The sequence below is a fragment of the Helianthus annuus genome, chromosome 11 (assembly GCF_002127325.2).
Source record: "Helianthus annuus cultivar XRQ/B chromosome 11, HanXRQr2.0-SUNRISE, whole genome shotgun sequence".
Classification (NCBI taxonomy): Eukaryota; Viridiplantae; Streptophyta; class Magnoliopsida; order Asterales; family Asteraceae; genus Helianthus; species Helianthus annuus.
Window position 1 is genome coordinate 70,578,031 of NC_035443.2, and position 19,143 is coordinate 70,597,173.

The 19,143-nt window shown below is 39.0% G+C and overlaps 1 protein-coding gene and 1 non-coding gene across 3 annotated transcripts; one reads left to right on the forward strand and one right to left on the reverse strand.

The window, feature by feature from the left end:
• Nucleotides 1–7,141: 7,141 nt before the first annotated feature.
• TRNAE-UUC lies at nt 7,142–7,213 on the forward strand. Its single transcript has one exon. It is a non-coding gene; the product is annotated as a tRNA-Glu (tRNA).
• Nucleotides 7,214–7,304: 91 nt separating this feature from the next.
• On the reverse strand, nt 7,305–13,432 carry LOC110890442. 2 transcript variants are annotated; one of them, XR_002564494.2, is made up of 8 exons: nt 12,994–13,432; nt 10,255–10,332; nt 10,010–10,149; nt 9,456–9,526; nt 8,545–8,640; nt 8,170–8,262; nt 7,910–8,070; nt 7,305–7,588 (listed from the first exon to the last, which is right to left on the reverse strand). XR_002564494.2 is itself a non-coding variant. In XM_022138052.2 (8 exons), exons 1-7 carry the CDS (start codon nt 13,408–13,410, stop codon nt 7,988–7,990), a joined length of 978 nt encoding a protein of 325 aa, XP_021993744.1. In that variant the 5' UTR covers nt 13,411–13,432; the 3' UTR covers nt 7,305–7,588; nt 7,971–7,987. The 2 variants fall into 2 exon arrangements, 1 of the variants encoding a protein (XP_021993744.1); XM_022138052.2 differs by having other exon boundaries at nt 7,971–8,070.
• Between the last annotated feature and the right edge of the window lie 5,711 nt (nt 13,433–19,143).

Below are 19,143 nucleotides of genomic sequence, written 5' to 3' on the forward strand. Positions count from 1 at the left end.
GAAATTTGCATGAAATAAAAGTAGCCAAACACTTCTTGTATTAAAGTAAATGTGTTGGCTGTACGCCCTTTACGATTACATGGTTGTGTTACATGTAGCACTTTTGGAGTTGTTGGGCATTCCAGGTTCGTGGAACCTCTTTGTCGTTGATGGTGCGTAGTTTGTAGGTTCCCTTGCCGAGCACTGCATCGATTATGTACGGGCCTTCCCATTTGGGAGCCAGTTTTCCAGGCTTTTCTGCGTTGGAGGCTTCATTGTCCCTTAAGACATAGTCTCCCGGGTTAAAAGTGCAGACTCGGACTCTGGAGTTGTAATATTTCTCCAGCTTCGTTTTGTATTTGGCCTCGTTGACTGCTGCCATCTCTCTCCGTTCTTCTAGGAGGTCTAGGTCGATCCTCCTTTCTTCTTCATTGTTGATTACATTCATGGAGAGCATCCTTGGAGATGGCAGCCCGATTTCTGCTGGGATAACAGCTTCAGACCCATAGACCAAACTGAACGGCGTTTCACCGTTACTTGTTTTTGGCATTGTTCTATGGGCCCACAGTATGCTTGGTAGTTCGTCGACCCAGCCTCTTCCTTTCTCGCCGAGCCTTGCCTTGATACCATCAACGATACTTTTGTTGACTGCCTCTACTTGACCATTCCCTTGCGGGTGCGCAACCGAAGAGAAGGTATGCTCGATGTGTAGTTCTTTGAACCATCGTTCGAGGTCGTCTGCTGCAAAGTTAGTTCCATTATCGGTGATGATTCGGAGAGGTAAGCCGAACCGGCATATGATTTGTTCCCATATGAATCGTTTGACGACTGCCGATGTGGTTGATGCAAGCGCCTTTGCTTCTACCCACTTGGTGAAGTAGTCCACCACGACTATTATGAACTTGACTGCCCCCGGTGCTTCTGGGAAAGGGCCTACCATGTCTATGCCCCATTGTTGAAAAGGCCATGCGGTTGTCACGGGTACTAGTTCGTTCTTGGGGCGCATGGTCTTTGGCGCATGTCTCTGACAGCCACTGCACTTTCTCAATTCTTTCACAGCATCAAGATGCATCCCGGGCCAGTAGTATCCGGCATCCATCACCTTTGCCACTACCATTCGAGGCCCGGCATGGATACCACAAATTCCTTCATGCACTTCCCGGATCAGGTAATTTGCGTCGTCGGTGTCAACACATCGTAGCAGTGGGCCAAGATACGACTTTCAGTACAGTATCCCATCTGCCATCTGATAGTGTTCTGATTTGTATTGGATCTTTCGCGCCTCAGCTTTGTTTTCTGGAAGTATCCCAGACTGCAAGTACATGATTATCGGCGTCATCCAGGACGTTGTTCCTGTCTGGATAACGCTTACTTCTCTGAGTGGAACGGATGGTTGCTTAAAACCTCTATGCGCACGTCCTTCGCTAGGTGCTGGAAGCTTGTTGATGCGAGCTTGCTTAATGCGTCCGCCGGCTTGTTTTCGCTTCGGTTTATGTGGTGCACCTTGTAGGAATAGAAGGTTTGTAGCAACGTTTTCGCTTGGTTGAGATAAAGTGCCATTATATCGCCCTTGGCTTCATATTGACCGTTGATTTGGCCTGCTACTAACATGGAGTCCACATGCGCTTCGATGTGTCGGACCCCCATTTTGATTGCCAATCTCAGGCCAGCCAGGAAGGCTTCGTACTCGGCTTCGTTGTTTGTGCTTTTGAAGTCCAGGCGTATGGCGTATGTGAATTCATGTTTGTCTGGGCTTACCAGCGTTAGTCCTGCGCCTGCTCCGTCTTCATTAGATGCACCATCTGTGTACAACAGCCATGGCTCCTCTGTTTGCTTTTTCTCAGCTTTCTCCATCGCTTTACATTCTCTGTCTTTGTCGTCTGGGACTTCCGTCATAAAATCTGCCAAGACCTGGCCTTTGATTGATGGTCTTGGTCTGAAAACCACATTATGACCCCCCAGTTCTATAGCCCATTTAGCTAGCCTTCCTGATACTTCTGGCCTTGCAAGGATATTTCCAATGTTGTAGTTTGTTAGCACATGGATGACGTGATTGGCAAAATACCTGCGCAGCCATCTTGAAGCGTGAATCAGCGCAAGGACTAGCTTCTCCATGATTGCATACCGAGTTTCTGGATCGGTCAAGGTTCGCGACACATAGTAAACTGGTGTTTGAATACCTTGACGATCGACGAGTAATACGACCCTGACTGCCCTGTCGGAAGCCGACAGGTAGAGTACCAAAGGTTCTCCCTTGTTTGGTGCGGTTAGTGTTGGCAGTCTTATGAGGCAATCTTTCATCTCGCGGAACGCACTCTCTGCTTCCGGAGTCCATTGGAACTGGCTTTTCTTCATGCAATTGCGCAAGGTCTTGATGAATGGGAAGTATTTTGCAGCGTGATTAGCTAAGAAACGATTGAGTGCGGCTAATCGTCCTGCTAGTTTTTGCATGTCTTTGATGTTTGCTGGTGAGGGCATCCTTTCTATGGCTTGGACCTTTTCTGGATTTACCTTAAAACCATCCTTTGTGACGATGAAGCCCAAGAACTTCCCTTCTTCCATTCCGAATGAGCACTTTGCTGGGTTCAGCTTGATACTTACGCTGCGCAGCGTATTGAAGGTCTTCTGGATGTTTGCCAGCATCGCGCTCTCCTCCTTGCTCATGATTACCAGATCATCCATGTACACTTCTATGTACTTACCAATGGCGTCACTGAATGTTTCGTTCATCAACCTTAGGTATGTTGCGCCTGCATTCTTTAAGCCGAAAGGCATCTTGGTGTAGCAATACAGCCCTGTTGGCGTGCGAAATGCGGTTTTATCTTCGTCTTGAACGGCCATTTGAACTTGGTGGTACCCTTTGTAGCAATCCAGAAAGCATTTCCACCGAAATGTTGCCAGAGAATCGATTTTCTCGTCTATGTCTGGTAAAGCGTAACAATCGCGGGGACATGCCTTGTTTAAATCTTTGTAGTCGACACACATTCTCCAGCTGCCATTTGGTTTCTTTACCAATACTGGGCTTGCTACCCACATTTGGTATCTGACTTCTCTGATGATTCCTGCGTTTAGCAACTCTAACACTTGTTCTTTCATGGTGTCGTGTTTGACATCGCCTAGGTGGCGTTTGGCATGCACCACCGGCTTTGCGTCTTCTGAGACATTCAGACGGTGTTCTGCTATATGCCGTGGAACACCAACCATATCAGCCGGTGTCCAGGCGAACACGTCCATGTTTTCGTGCAGTAATTTCTTGAGCGCCGCGCGCGTTAAATCAGACATGGCGGGCCCGAGGGTGACTGTTTGTTCTGGGTACGAGCTGTTCAGTACCCATTTTTCTGCTTCTATGCGCGGTGCTGGCTTGCTTGCTTTGGCTGGTCTGATTTCGTCTGTTGCTAGAACTTCCTTACTTGCATATATCAGCGCGATGCCTGTTTCAGTGGGGAATCCAACAGCGGAATGTGGTGCGGAGACGATCATACTGAAGTCTCCTTGGGATTCTCTTCCTAGGAGGATGTCATGCCTTGAGTGCGCCGGCAGTACCATGAATGTGACCTCTTCAGTTCTTGAATTTCTTCCGTCCGAAAGTAACACCGGGAACGATATTTGCCCTAGGGGAAAGACGGCTTCATTACAGAAACCGGTCAGTGGGTAATCGACTGGTTCTAAGCGCGCCTTGTCCTCTTGATCGAATTGATTGAACCACTGTTCGTATATGATATCCGCGGTGCTCCCCGGATCGATGAAAATGTAGTCTGTCTGGTAGTGGCCAATCACACCTGGAATGACTATTGGTCGTTTTTCTCTTGGACCCCCTCTAACAACTGGGAAAATAACTTGTTTCTCGCGCCATGAGTCATCCTGCGCGCGCTTGTTGTAGTTTTTCCTTGGTCTTCGTGGACCTCCTTGCACCATGTGGGTTTCTAGCTTTCTGAGCTTTTTGTTATCTGGCCCCTCATCTCTTCTTTGTATTTGGCGGTAATCGCGCTTCCCGCCTTTGACTAAATGGGTGAGCTTTCCGTCTCTTAGGGCTCTTTCGATTTCTTGCTTTAGACTAAAACAATCGTCAGTTAAGTGGCCCGTATCTTTATGGAATTCACAGAAGAGATTTGGGTCTTGTCCCCTTTTGTTGCGTATCTGTAAGGGTGGTTTGAACTGATGATTTTCTGTAGCTAGGACTTCAGAGGGTGTTTTGGTCTGTGCGCTGACGGTGGTCGTCACCGGTCAACTGTCTGTCTGCGTAATGGTTTTGGCTGCTTCTATGAAGGTTTCCCAATCTTTGGGTCCTCCGTCTCGCCCTTTGATTCTTTTAACCAAATCGTCACACTTGACTGCCCTCATGAAGTGAGCGCGCATCATCTTTTCTGGTATATCTCCGATTTCTAAACATTCTTTGTTGTACCTTGTAATGAAGTCTTCTACGCTTTCGTAGTCTTTTCTCCATATGTTTAAACAGTCGCCGGGGTCTCTGGCTTGTCTTCGCTGCTGAGAGAAGTGTGCTAGGAACTTTTCTCGGAAATCGACCCATGACTTGATTTTACCTGCCGGTAGATTGTCGAACCAAATGCGCGCTGCGCCGACGAATGTTTGAGCAAACAGGTGGCACCAGGTTGGTAAGTTCCATCCACCTGTTGCTCCTGCACCCTTAAACACCTGGAGGTGATCATCTGGGTCTGTCAACCCGTTGTATTTTCCCACGTTGTGTGGTAACTTCGTTTTGTCGATCGCGGCGCAGGCGATTTCTCTGATGAATTTTGAATTTTCAGCCATGTCCTCGGGACGATAGCTCAAGGTGTAATCATGCTCTGCTTTTGGGTTGTACCCTGCGCGCTTGGTTGGTTTGTATGCTTCGTGTTCCGGATGAAGCCTGCTGAACACCGAGTTTTCTTCCTTGTATGTTGGGTCCTCTTCTTCTTCTTCCCATTCTGTGTTCATGTTGCGCGCGCCTAAGCGGGTTTGGATCGGTCTTCGTTGTAGATTGGAGTTTTGTACGAAGTTGCTTTCTGTTTCGGCATAGGTATCGCGCGTGTCATGCGCACTGGGTCTTCTTACATTTTGCACCGGTCCTTTCTCTGGACGTAAGTTCCACGCGCTAGTCTGCTGAGCCGTGTGTGTGCTCAGAGACCTTGGTTGTGGAGTTACGAATGCTGTTTGGTTAGCTTGCGCTTGGAGCAGAGCTTGTTGTGCGCTGAGCTACGTGTAAACGAGGTTTATGGACGCCATCTGTTTGGCGTACCAGGAGGCAAGAGTTTTTCCTTCTGGTAGCCCTAAAAGTGCAGAGTAGTTGAGTTGTGCTTGTTTCGATGGAGCAGAGGGGCCTGCTCCATGGCTTAGAGTCTGCATCGGCGGGGGTGTTTGGTGCAATACCCCCGTTGGCGTTTGGAAAACAGCTCCATTTGTGGTTTGAGTGGTGATCCGTGCTGGTGGTGTTTGGAAAGTGGGTCCAGCTATGGTTTGGTTAACGACCCTGGACACACTCCCAAAGATAGAAGGAAAATCATTGTTCAGTTGTCCCTCTTGGATGGTTTCGTTCCTTTGACCCCTTTGGACGTGTGCTGTGTCCGAAACGAGTTCAAAGGAAGAAACTTCTCCGTCGACTGGGTGTGAGGGAGTTTGTTCAGCCATTTTGACGAGTGTTTTTTCAGTAGAGAAAAGAGATGAGATTGGTTTTGCAAAAAGCGGATGGCGCCAATGATGAAACACCGATTTGCACAGGGTTTACCGATGGGGTTATTTCGTCTGTGGGGTTCAACCTCTTTTCTTGCTCGTAACAATGGCTGGAGATCTGCAAAACAGTAAACACCGTTAGTCTCGTTAAGAGGGGAGAAGGGGATTTTCCCTCTTAACCAGGCTTCGGCGTGAGAATAAGTACTGTTCTGAGAGGAAATAAACAGTGTGTGTATAGAGCGAGTATAGAGTGTGAAGATCCTGAACCTGAATGATGAAGGGTCCTATTTATAGCCGGAGGGTGAAGAAGGAAGGAGCAGCTGTGCCAGCTGTGAGCGCGTGCCAGCTGTCCGACCAAGAGGAATATCCTCTTGGTCTGCTCTGTCATGGCAGGTGTAGTGGTACACGTGGCGTTCTTACATTCGCTCACGCTGGATACCTCGTACTGGGGTTGTCGGCTCTGCTCCCTGATTCGTCGCAGGCCTACGTGGCGTTCTGCGAGTGGTGACACGTGTTGTCCTTTATGTCGGATAGAACATCTTTGGTGCCAGCTGCGAGTCTTCTAGAAGTTTCTAGAAGCTTCTGGATTGTTACGCTGATGTGGACGCCTCGTGTGCTCAAAAGTGGTGTGGTCCCTGCCATGTAGGCAGGGAATTGGGACCATACCTCTTCATGAGTATAGTAACATCTATATATATGTGTAATTATTAAATCAATATATTTATAAGGAGTAGTTTTCTTTATACAACCCGTATAACACACGAGAACTTAAACTAGTTCCACTATACAGTCATATCTCACATTATTAGAAAATCGGGAATTTGAGTTTTTTTGCATTGAAGGAAAAGTTATGTGCAATTTTCTACATAGTTTTAGGGGCAGTTATGTCATTTTTACAAAGTCTAAAACTGGAAATTTAGAAGCCTCTTGTTCTTCATATTGTTTAGAAAGAAAGAGGAAGATCAGACTGAATAAATATATTGTTTAGAACAATTTTTGACCTAAAGAGTGTATAACTTATGCATATTTTTAGTTGGATATCTAACATTTTTACTTTTGAGTTTTGAGATATAATCTAGGAATATATTTTACAGTGAATAGTATTTTGTTTAATATATAATAATACATAGGTTGGCACATTTGTTTTCATTATTAGCATCTAATAAAAATTTTTGATTGAATCTTTATGTTTTAGTGGTTTTAACCATTTTGAGTCCAAACTTATAACGTTTAACGCACTGAGTCCCTAGATGCTTTTTTATAACCTTTTGGACTCAAAACGTTACAAAAAGAGCGGTAGGGACTCAGGATGTTAGACATTTTGATTTTAGACTCAAGTGGTTAAAACCACTAAAACACGGGGAGTCAAAAAGTAATTTACTCTCTAAAAAGTTATTAACCATAATTCTGAAATATAGAAGGTTGAATCAACGCTTATGGCAATTTGACTCTTCATTCCATATTTGTAAATTACATTCAAAATAAGAAACAACAATCCATTGTCGTCCAGCGGTTAGGATATCTGGCTTTCACCCAGGAGACCCGGGTTCGATTCCCGGCAATGGAATCTTTTTTTTACCATTTCTATTAAAAATACTAAGCTAAACCATTAGTTTCTGTATATCAATCGGTTTTTCTTATCACCCCTGTAATACATATTTTTATAAATAAGATTTCCTTAATAATGCTAGTCCATGCTTATTACAGATGTTTTGTATGAGTTGTACAACATTGTTTAAATAACACAGAAACCCTGACTTATTGCGATTTGCCTAAAACCTTTTCCTAAGGACAATGAAACTTTTCATCTAATGGACTATATCCAACACATGACTCAGTACGACGCCACCCAACAACATTTTCCAAATGATGATCAAACTCCCATCATTCGAGCTCATAGCATCATGATTTGGAATCCTCAAGTGATCATATTGAATGCAACCTTCAAAGAAACAAGTAACAAGAATCACAATTACATTCTGCAAGTCACAAGAATATGATATCAAAATTTTAACCTTTTTATTCGTGAATGGGTCGATCTAGTTTATAAATTTTGGTCAAATTGGTGACAATAAAGTTTTTTCGCTCAGATAGATAGGGGTCAAACGGTTGAAAGTTGACCAAAGTGTATCTAAAAAAAGACAAAAAAACTCCTAATCTGATCATTAGAGAAACTGTATTTCATTGTATTCATACTTAGCACATTTATTATTTATAAAACTCAAAACAGAAATAACGAAATGAGCTTGTGTGTTTGACTCACCGACCCAACGGACACACTTCTAACTTCTCGTTTTGACCTGTCTATATAGTATACAACTGACCTGAAAAGGATCAAATGTTAGCAAATGAATATCTGATAGTCGGGCTCTGCAGCTCCTACATTTAGGTAGTTAACATCAACTACTAACTCCCCAAAATACTCTGTCAAAAGAACAATAAAAATAACGCATTTTAGATAATGCCCAAATGAGTGACGGAACAAGTAGTCAAAGTCAATCATCAGTAATGTAAACTTCAAACCTTCATATATTGTTCTTGCGTAGCTTACATATTTGGGTATGATATCCCGATAGATGATTCCTCCGGGATGTGCATCCAGTACCACCAGCACACCTGTTAATGACGTAATCAACAAGTCAGAAACAACACAAAACTTACTTTAACTTGCCACAAGTCTTCTTTACAACCTTTTATCACATTCTTTGATATTGCTATTTGCTAGCTCCTAGAGATGGTAATCTTGCTCTATATAGAGTAGGTAAATCGGTCGAGTTGATATGACAAAAATTACATTTAAAGCACTATAACTTCAATAAAACAACAAAAACACTATAACTTCAATAATATAGTTTATGTAATCGTATATAATACATTTATTTTTGGAGGAGGTAGTACCAGGTGCGGACCAATCGTTTGTGGAGTTACTTGGCAAAGGGGCTAACCACAAAATGTTGCGTAGATTCATTGAGTCATCATACGTCACATTCGAGCCTGAAAGGAAAGCACAATTGATAAGCATGAATGATGGAGTAATAGACAAGCAAAAAATTGCTTCATGTTTTTATTTTTATTTTTATTTTTCTAGATTATTTTTCGGTTTCCTTTTTGACATGAACCATCGACACCACCATTGGTGACCGTCTTTTTCGGAAGGGAAGGTTTTCATCTACCACCCATGACAACAATATAAACTGAATCCATAATGAAACCAACACAATCAGTTAAACAAGTTTAAAGAATTACCAGAATCCAAATTTAAACCAAAATCAAATGCTAATGACTAAACCAAAATCTAATGAAGTCATCATCATTTTAATTTTCGACTAATGAAATTAAAAAAAAAAAGAAAAAAAAAAGCTAAAAGTTGAGAACACAAAACAATATGGAAACTTTAAAATTAGAAACAAACAGCAAATGATATGAAAAAGTGAGGGCAAACCTCGAGACAAAGAAACATCAAGAGAAACTGCACCCAAATTACTACAGAAAAGTAGAAGTTGACCTATTTAACCCGTTTACTTGAATGGGTCATGTTCGGGTTTGACACATTTCATTAAACAGGTTGTGTTTGGGTTGACCTTTTTAACCCGATTAATAAAATGGATCGTGTTCAGGTTGACTTGTTTAACCTGTTTACTTAAACAGGCCCTGTTGCGTCAACCTGTTTAAAACTAGACTTACAGATATATTTTTATAGAATATTGATATAACAATAAAAAAATTACAACATGATTGAAAACGTAGCCAGATGAAGCATGTTGTATGAGGGACAAAAAATGTAACACCATAAAAGTTAAAGTTTATACCTTTTTGGCAATAGCCCATGTTGTATGGAAAGACTTGTTTATCATATGCCGGATATTCTTTAGCATGAAACCTGGAAACATATGAACAAGAGTAAATTACATTTTTGGTCCCTATAGTTATATCACTTTTACTATATTAGCCCAAAATAAGAATTTTTAACATATCTGCCCCCATGGTCTCTATAATAACTAACCATTTTGGCCCCTAAGTCTAACCATTTTGGCTCCCATGGTCTCTATAACTAACCATTTTGGCCCCCATGATCTCTAGACCATGGGGGCAGATATGTTAAAAATTCTTATTTTGGGCTAATATAGTAAAAGTGATATAACCACAGGGGCCAAAAACGTAATTTACTCTATGAACAATAATAGTAAACGACTCGATGTAAATGATGGTGTATCTAAACATTATCCTATTTATGATCAAACAGAAACAATAAAAAGAGATATATTAACGTATATGATTATCACCTTGTTTTGTTTAATATGCTCAATAACTCATACTTATCTCTTATGAATAATAGTGGGTGCTAATGTGCTAAATAACTTACAATATACCAACTCGCCCGTCTGCAGCAATGAAAAGATGACCATGAAAGAAGTCAAATCGATTCAATGACACATTCAACCCAACTTCAGGGCCGCGATCAGCAATTAATTTGAACAAAAATGCCATGTATGAATTCAATTCCTGTAAGATGTTTAAGGAACAAGATGATTAACAATAAGCAACTTTTTGCAGAATTCATGTGCTCAATCTCTCACACTGAACACTCGTTTGGTAATTGGTGCAAACCTCGTTTATAAAGCGCCTTCCATAAGGAGTTCTTGTAAGTTCACATCGTTCTTCATTTGATCCTTCAACATCAGGTACCTGTGACATTGGCTTAAATTACAATCTCAATGCGCACATCACATGATGCGTTGATGAGCGATGTAGTTAACCAAATTAGATTGTTGGTCTGAGACTCTGAGTTTTTCAAATCTGACCATCAATTGAACAATGAATTTTGACTATTTGAACAAATTAGACTATTGATTAAACAAATCTCACTAGATATGATGAATATCGAGTTTTTTCCCAAACTAGTGTATATACAAAAAATATTTACCTATTTGGGTACTTTGAAAAATATTTACATATTTGAGTACTTTTCTATATCCCTTTAATTTTTTACCTGATTTATACATTTCTTTTTATTTTTCTACCAAAAGTAAAATTAGATTACTCACAGAATTAGAATCAGCCAAAAATATGAGTAATTATTTTTTGTAAAAAAATAAAAAAATTCTGCAAATATTCAAAAAAAATCTGCAAAAATTCTACAAAAAAAATCTGCAAAAATTCTACAAAAAAAATCTGCAAAAAATCCACAAAAAATATATTAAAAAATTCTACAATAATTCTGCAAAGTTAAAAAGAAATCTGCAAAAAATATTATAAAAAAACCATATAATCTACACTAGTTTGGGAAAAAAACTCTATTTTTTCCGTTTTATTTTCTTTTTATAATCTGAAATTGTCTAGGTGTTTAAACTAAGCTCATAAAAAAATAAAACAATAAATTCACTAATTTACTCCCCTAAGTTATATCGATTAAGTGATAGTAATCTGGTGGAAAGTTTGAATTTCAAACAAGTTTATTTAAACTCAAGCAATTTATAAAATAAAGTTACAAATTTCGAAATTCTTGAAATTTGAGTTTTGAGAAAAGATCCTAAGTATTTTAATTATTTCAATTTTATTAATCCTGATTATTTCTCCAATATTCTGTACATATAAGTAGTTTTTTTTTTTTTTTTTTTTTTTTTTTTTTTTTATAGATATTAACCTCAAACGAACTACACAATGTAGACCATCAAATCCACCAACTATTAGCCTATAGATTATATGGTTTTTTTATAATATTTTTTGTAGAATATTGGAGAAATATTCTAAGTTTTTTTTTTCTATTACCCTATAGATCCTAAGTTTTTTTTATATAGATTATAACTTTGCAGAATTATTGTAGAATTTTTTAATATATTTTTGCATATTTTTGTGGATTTTTCGCAGATTTTTTGTAGAATTTTTGCAGATTTTTTTTTGAATATTTGCAGAATTTTTTATTTTTTTACAAAAAATAATTACTCATATTTTTGCTGATTCTAATTCTACGAGTAATCTAATTTTACTTTGGGTAGAAAAATAAAAAGAAATGTATAAATTAGGTAAAAAAATAAAGGGATATAGAAAAGTACCTAGTATAATCTTTCCCACCCATAGTCTAAAATACAATCAATGAATATTTTTTTGGAATAATGGATTTTAATAATCCTAACTATTAGCCATTGGCCGGTAACGGTCCCAACTTCAAAAATAACCAGTGGTGGTCCCACCTTTTGATATATTGTAAATCAATGGACCTTTACTAAACCGAAAACGATAAGGGGACAAAAAGAAATTAAGGTTATGTTAGTAAAGGTCCATTAGTTTACAATATGTGAAAAGGTGGGACCACCACTGGTTATTTTTGAAATTGGGACCGTTGTCGGCCAACGGCTAATAGTTTGGATTATTAAAATCCAATATTCATATTTTTTTCAATAACAAACGCCTCGCATACACGCAAATCAAGATTACAATTTTCCTAAGTATCTACCATGTTGATAGTAGTGGTCCATTCAAATTACAACTTTAAGATAACTATTTCCGGAGTAGGATCAAATGCAAACCACATTTTGTATACAAACTGTAAGAACCAACAATTTAAAAAGTGTCATGTGGCATCCAACAAATTATTGAGAAATGGTAAAATAATAACCTAAATAATATCAATTATATTGAATTCCCTATAATTATGCTAACAAGCAATTAATTCTTTGTTTGGATCTTCCTTTTGTTTTCAATGTGCTGATATAATTCTTCATAAAGAAAAGTGCTAATATCATTCACATATGTGCTAAAATCAATTATCTTGATTAATTTTCATGTGCTAATATAATTCAAAAGTGCTACTTTTATGTATGTATTATTTTATTACGTCCTAATTTAACTTTTTTCTAAGTGCTAAAATATGTTGTCACGCCCGAAGGATAAATGTAGGATAAATATGGTTTGTAACGTACCCAACCCTTTCGTCTTCAATTAATAAGACCCCCTCTAATGGGGGGTTATTTGGCCATTTTTTGATTTATAACGCCCCATAGCGCCCCGCACACCACGACGGGCGGCGCTATGGGGATTTTTGGGGGGAGGCGCCATGCATATAGCGGCATGATGGAGGTTGTTTTCAAAAATTTGACCAATCACAAAAAACTAAGGGTTTTTATAATTAATTAATAAAAACGAAAATTAATAATTAGGTAATGATGGGTAGGGGTTTTATGACTACGGGCTCTAATGATATAACGCCCCATAAAGCACCTGTGTGACGTGGCACGACACGTGTCGCATAACGCCCCACAAGAGGCTTTATGACTACGGATGGCCTAACTGAAAAGAGTACATTGCTGTGTATTTATTAAGAAAAGTTAGGAAAGATAAAGGACTGACATAGATGATGGTTGGATCAAGGGCACGTTGAATAGAGGCCGGATCAGCACCAGAATCAAAAGCAAGTCGAGCGATCTCAAACACCGGTGCGGGCGGTGACCACACGAGCTCATTCTCACGGCTAACTTTCGAATGAAGCATCCGCCGTGGAAACCTAATTTCCGACTGAGTCAACTCGGAAGGAAGAGTAGGTAGAGTGGGATTAAAGGGAACGAGGAATTTGAAGCATGATTTGAGTTGAGCGGCAACTTGAGGATCAACAGATAAAGCTTGTTGAGGTGTGCCCAGGAGTGCCAGTATGTCTCCGGCAGAAGCGGAGGGTTTCTTGGAGTTGAAATTGGGGGGTTTGGAGATGGTGGTGAGGGAGAAAGAGAGAATGAATGCGACTTTCAGGGGAAGTGACAGTGGATTCACCATGGCTCAAATTAATTTTCTAACTCTCTCAATATATACATACCCATATAGATAAATAAACTATACACAAAACTCATTCTACGGTACACCCAATCAACTCACCAAAAACACTCTTTAGTCTTTACAAACGCTCCTTACCACAATGTGTTCGCCTCCATCTTCCGAAGATTCATTCATCAATCTATACTAAAATTGTTTTCTTACGAAGAAGTTGCGGAGGAGGAAGAAACGGTTACGAGCGTGTGCCCTCGTGATTAACGCCTTGCAACATGTTAACCGTTCTCCCCCACTCCCGATCTTGAGGAGGGAATGTGTTGTGCGAGATTGTGAAGCCGCAAATGATCATTTGATGAAAGATTATTTCGACCCTACATCGGTTCACGACCCCAATATTTTTAGGCGCCGATTTCAGATGAATAAAAGGTTATTTTTGCGTATTAACGAAGATTTGGAGGATAAGTATGACTACTTTAAGATGATATGCAAAGACGCTACACATAAGAATAGACTTGGGCCTTAGTTTGCTTAAATTAAAAACATGTTTTTGTATTTGCTTGTGTGTTTTAAAGACAATGTAATTCAATACAATTAAACTTTAGTACCATGTGTTGTGAATAATTTGTAACGTGACTTCCGACGTTTTCGCCGTGGGTTGTATACGCGGTCTGGGTGTTACATTGCAAGCGGTTGCCTCATACAGCTTTTGGATTTGGTCGGCCTTCTTTGGTCTCGCCGGATGTATGAACGACATAAATACTTTATAGTTTTCACCATTGCTAGAGGGTTAGATTCAGGTACGATACCAAAAGACGGGTTTCACGACTTAAAGTGTTTGTAGGAACACTTAGAAGAATCATACTTCTCCTGATTTTCAGCCCCCTGATTGTTTAGGGATTGTTGGACTTGAACAACAATATTTGGGGTGACAACGACCATTTTTTCCGTGATGTGGGCCGCCATGCGACGACCGGAGTTTCTAGTGCGCTTTCCGGTACGGTGACATCTAGCCAACATCTACATAGATCAAATGCAAAACAGTTTGTGAGTTTTTGAGTAAAAATTTATTGACACATTACGTAAAGTGACATTTCAAATATGAAACTTATGATAAGTGAAAGTTCTAAACGTTACATCTCATGAAACAAAATATACAAAAAAAAACCCAACTTAAAACCACATGAATTATGAGATTATGATGGAACTTATGATAAAAATTATACTTTGAAAATGAAATATAAAAAATTTCTAGGTTTGGCACAACATAGAGTTTGGTATGCCTTCTATACGTCACTTTCGTAATCATGTGGGCCCCCGTAATTACCGAGATTCAGCACGGTCATACACTTACGCATTGACGTACACTTAACCCAAAGGGAAATTGTGAAATGTTTAGTGTTTAGGGTGACATGAAACGATGTTGGAGGGTATGCATGACTTAACACGGACATGTTGACTGATCAAAGTGTCGTTAGTTCATGTGACGTTTGGTGTGACATGCTTTGGCGTAATAGGTTGTTGTACTCTCATGGTTAGTCCCCAGGTAGGTAAACAGGTTCGTCGGTTGATTGGATTTATACAAATGTCAGCCTCAACAGGACGTCCCGACTACCGGTACTTAACCCTTCCAGTTACGACATGTCCGTCACATGAACTCACTTTGATGGGAATGAAAACTCAAATGAAATTCGAAACTCAAAGTGAAATAAAAATCCAAGAATAATTGAAATGAAATAAAAAGAAAATAAATCGATTTAAAACTTTAGATAAATGGAAATGGAAACTAAATTAATGAGGGAACTTATTACTTATATATATATATATATATATATATATATATATATATATATGGGATTAAAAATGGAATAACTAGGAGGATTTTAATATATAGTAGAGTGTATGCAAGTGTGATATTTTGGAATAATAAACTATGGAATAATAATAAAACACAAATTAACATGTAAGGCACATTGTGACATCTGTGCTTGTAATCATTGTAAACAGTTCAGTTAACAATGAAATAAAGTTATTTGATCCCAATGTTTGTTTGTTTGTGTTTGGCATTTTTCATGTTTTGACTTTTATTGAATTTCAAATTCTATATCGCTTTCTGGAGAATTATACGCAAACTGGTGCGTAAACGTAATCAGTTAAATGCGACAAATACTCCAGAACATCAATTTATGCTTAACATACCTTAAATAACCTTTACATAACTTAGAAATAAGTTTTGAAGGCTTTGGTATGGCAAAATCAAGTTTATTCGCTTACAGGGACTAAAATTGACAAACTACGAAAGTATGCCAATTTGAACTGTAACAAACATCCCGGAACATGATCATAAGTTAAACACACCCTAAATATCCTTTACATAGCTTACAAATAGCCTTTGAGGGGTTCGGTGTGCTAAAATAAACTTTATGCTCATTCAGGGACTAAAAGCGTCAAAAAGTGCATAAGTTTGCATTTTCACGCATAACTTACGTTCTGAATACATCCGGACATTCAAAAATTTATGTAAGCATTAAAATATTTTATTTTAGTGTTTGGCAAAAGAAAAATCCATTCGTCGCGCAATTTGGACCGTTTTTCGCGCTTATGCGCATTCCGTCGTAATTATGCAAACATCGTTATCATACGACCAAACGAACTGACATCCGGCATATTTTTGAGCATGTTTCATGTCCACAATATTTAAGCATCATTTTAGGGCCTTAAAGTTGGCTTGACGGGCCTTAAACATGTCGAAATGGCTTTAAAACACAACAGGGACTAAAACTGTCAATTCTGCAAAGTTGTTGCTGATCAGAACACCCAGGAGGGTCGTGTAAGGTTTGTACATGTGCTACGCGGGTCGCATGGCCCTCCCAGATATGCATAATCTGTTTAAACAGCTGTTAACAACTGTTATACTCATGTATTCCACTTGCAAATGGTTTCTAGCAAACAAGGGGCTTAATCTGTCACACCCTGGCTTTTGCGGAAGCGTGGATTATTTGGTGTGACTTCTTAATACCACAGCGACAATCACAACAATGCTATATGAAAATAAAACACAAGATGTTCATCCATTCATTAAGTTTAACACTACCACAACATCATTGTTTAGAAATGTCGACACTTAAGACAAATTACAAACCATACTTGTTTTAAAATGTGTTCACATGACACAACAAAAGACTTAAATAAAACGTGGTTTAAAGACATGTAACCTGTCACACCCCGATTTCCACGTGTTTCACCGGTGGGCCCGGTGGGGGATTACCATGACGTAGTTGGCAACAATATAGTCAACCACAATATTTAAATGCACAACGGAAGCATACAGATATATATATTCCAACCATTTAATGTAATATCCAAGTATCACAAATAGTCGAATATAATCCACAGGGGATCAAAATAAAATAGGAAAATAATTGTTCAACAGATAATGGCATCCCAAGCTTGCGAGACTCTAACGATGCTAAGGAGTGGCCAGCCTATTTCGTACAGAACCTGCATTTAATCTTTTTGGGGAAAATACGTCAGTTTACACTGGTAAATACATTCAACCGACACTTTTCGTAAAATGTTTAATAAAATTGATTTGAATGCACATGGCACAAACTCTTTATAACTTGGGATAATTAATAAATTAAATCTTGTAAAAGAATTACATGTTCACTATGCGTTCGGTCGCCCGGGTCGTGCCGGATTTAAGGTTAATTGACACACCACATAGCATAAAACCGTGGCGGGAAAACCAACGGTTATACCTTTATAATTATGGACACATTGGCGGGTGTACACCTACACCCGCGTGTCAAGGTCGTGGCCATTTCGTAAAATGCTGCCAAGGATATCCGGGACATGGTCATTAAGCTCCCAAAGGCGTAAAGCCAAAAAACCAATTTTTAAACGGGTCACATTGATAATACCCAACTACTAATGAGTTGGGGTCAATTGCCCGACCAAGCGGTATTTTAAATACCATAACCCAAGCCCGTATAACGGAAAATAAGTTAAAAGTATTTACCTGAGCAAGTAATAACCTCAATAAACAAATGCAAGTATCTTTTACCGGTCTCCTATTCTGGAACGAAGGTTTATAACAACCTATTAGAATCCTAACGGGTCTTTAATTTAGCCTTAGCTTAGACCGGTCAGTTTTTCAGGATATATACGGTTTAATCGCGTGAAAGGCGAAAACCGGGAATGGAATGTGATTTGGACCCAACAAGTTTGAAGACTTGTTTTATGTGGTTAATATAATCACATTCTGGATTTTGAAGTATAAACGATAAGGTTTGACCCGTTTCGGCTAGTTTATGTAAACTAGTTACATAAACCGAACCGTACGCGTAAAAGGCGCAACGGGTAACCGTAAGAGTCCTACACAGGTTTCCTAAGTCAATATGCTTTAAAGAGGTTGTGGTATCAGTAGGATACCTTCCATAATGCCCGTAACGAGTTTAATTCCAATAAATGCCCCGTAGGGGTATTTCGGTCATTTTAAAGATTATAAAAGAGGTTTCCGAGTTCTACAGGAAATCTGAGTTTTATGAACAGTTTATAAAGTCTAAAATACTCTATTTATTATTTAAAATCAGCAGCAACTGGAATCGGGTCAAAATACCATGTAGAACTCAAGTTATGCCCGAAAAAGGGTATATTCGGTATTTACCGAATCGATGGCATAACCGCAGGTTATGAGCAGGTTAAAAATAATTAAAAATCCCAAAATATTATTTTACATCAGTGTGTAAAAGGTTTGGTGTCGAAATTTGGGTTTAGATAGGCTTTATGCTAAACATACTTTCAATGTTTGTCAACTTTAGTCCTTTATTTAGTATTTAATACCACGTGTAAACTTATGACACGTGTCAATACATTATTGGATGCAAAATTTCGAGGTGTTACATCCTCACCTCCTTAAAAGAAATCTCGACCTCGAGATTTATTGAAATAAATGAGGGTACTTTTCTTGCATCGTGGACTCTACTTCCCACGTGTACTCGGGACCTCTACGGGCATCCCATTTAACCTTCACAATCGGTATATACTTCCTGCGAAGTTTCTTAACCTGTCGATCCTCGATCGACACAGGTTTCTCAACAAACTTTAAGCTCTCGTCGATGTGTACATCTGTATGCGGTATAACCAGTGATTCATCAGCAAAACACTTCTTCAAATGTCACACCCCGATTTCCACGTGTTTCACCGGTGGGCCCGGTGGGGGATTACCGTGACGTAGTTGGCAACAATATAGTCAACCACAATATTTAAATGCACAACGGAAGCATAAAGATATATATATATATATATATATTCCAACCATTTAATGTAATATCCAAGTATCACAAATAGTCGAATATAATCCACAGGGGATCAAGATAAAATAGGAAAATAATTGTTCAACAGATAATTGCATCCCAAGCTTGCGAGACTCTAACGATGCTAAGGAGTGGCCAGCCTATTTCGTATAGAACCTGTATTTAATCTTTTTGGGGAAAATACGTCAGTTTACACTGGTAAATACATTCAACCGACACTTTTGTAAAATGTTTAATAAAATTGATTTGAATGCACAAGGCACAAACTCTTTATAAATTGGGATAATTAATAAATCAAATCTTGTAAAAGAATTACATGTTCACTATACGTTCAGTCGCCCGGGTCGTGCTGGGTTTAAGGTTAATAGACACGCCACATAGCATAAAGTCGTTGCGGGAAAACCAACGGTTATACCTTTATAAA

Excerpts from the sequence above, each read along its gene's own strand:
- LOC110890442 (XM_022138052.2), bottom strand. The coding sequence starts at position 13,410 with ATGGTGAATCCACTGTCACTTCCCCTGAAAGTCGCATTCATTCTCTCT. Across the intron at positions 10,150-10,254 it reads GAAGGCGCTTTATAAACGAG|GAATTGAATTCATACATGGC; the intron begins GTTTGCACCAAT and ends AACATCTTACAG. Across the intron at positions 9,527-10,009 it reads GACGGGCGAGTTGGTATATT|GTTTCATGCTAAAGAATATC; the intron begins GTAAGTTATTTA and ends ATATGTTTCCAG.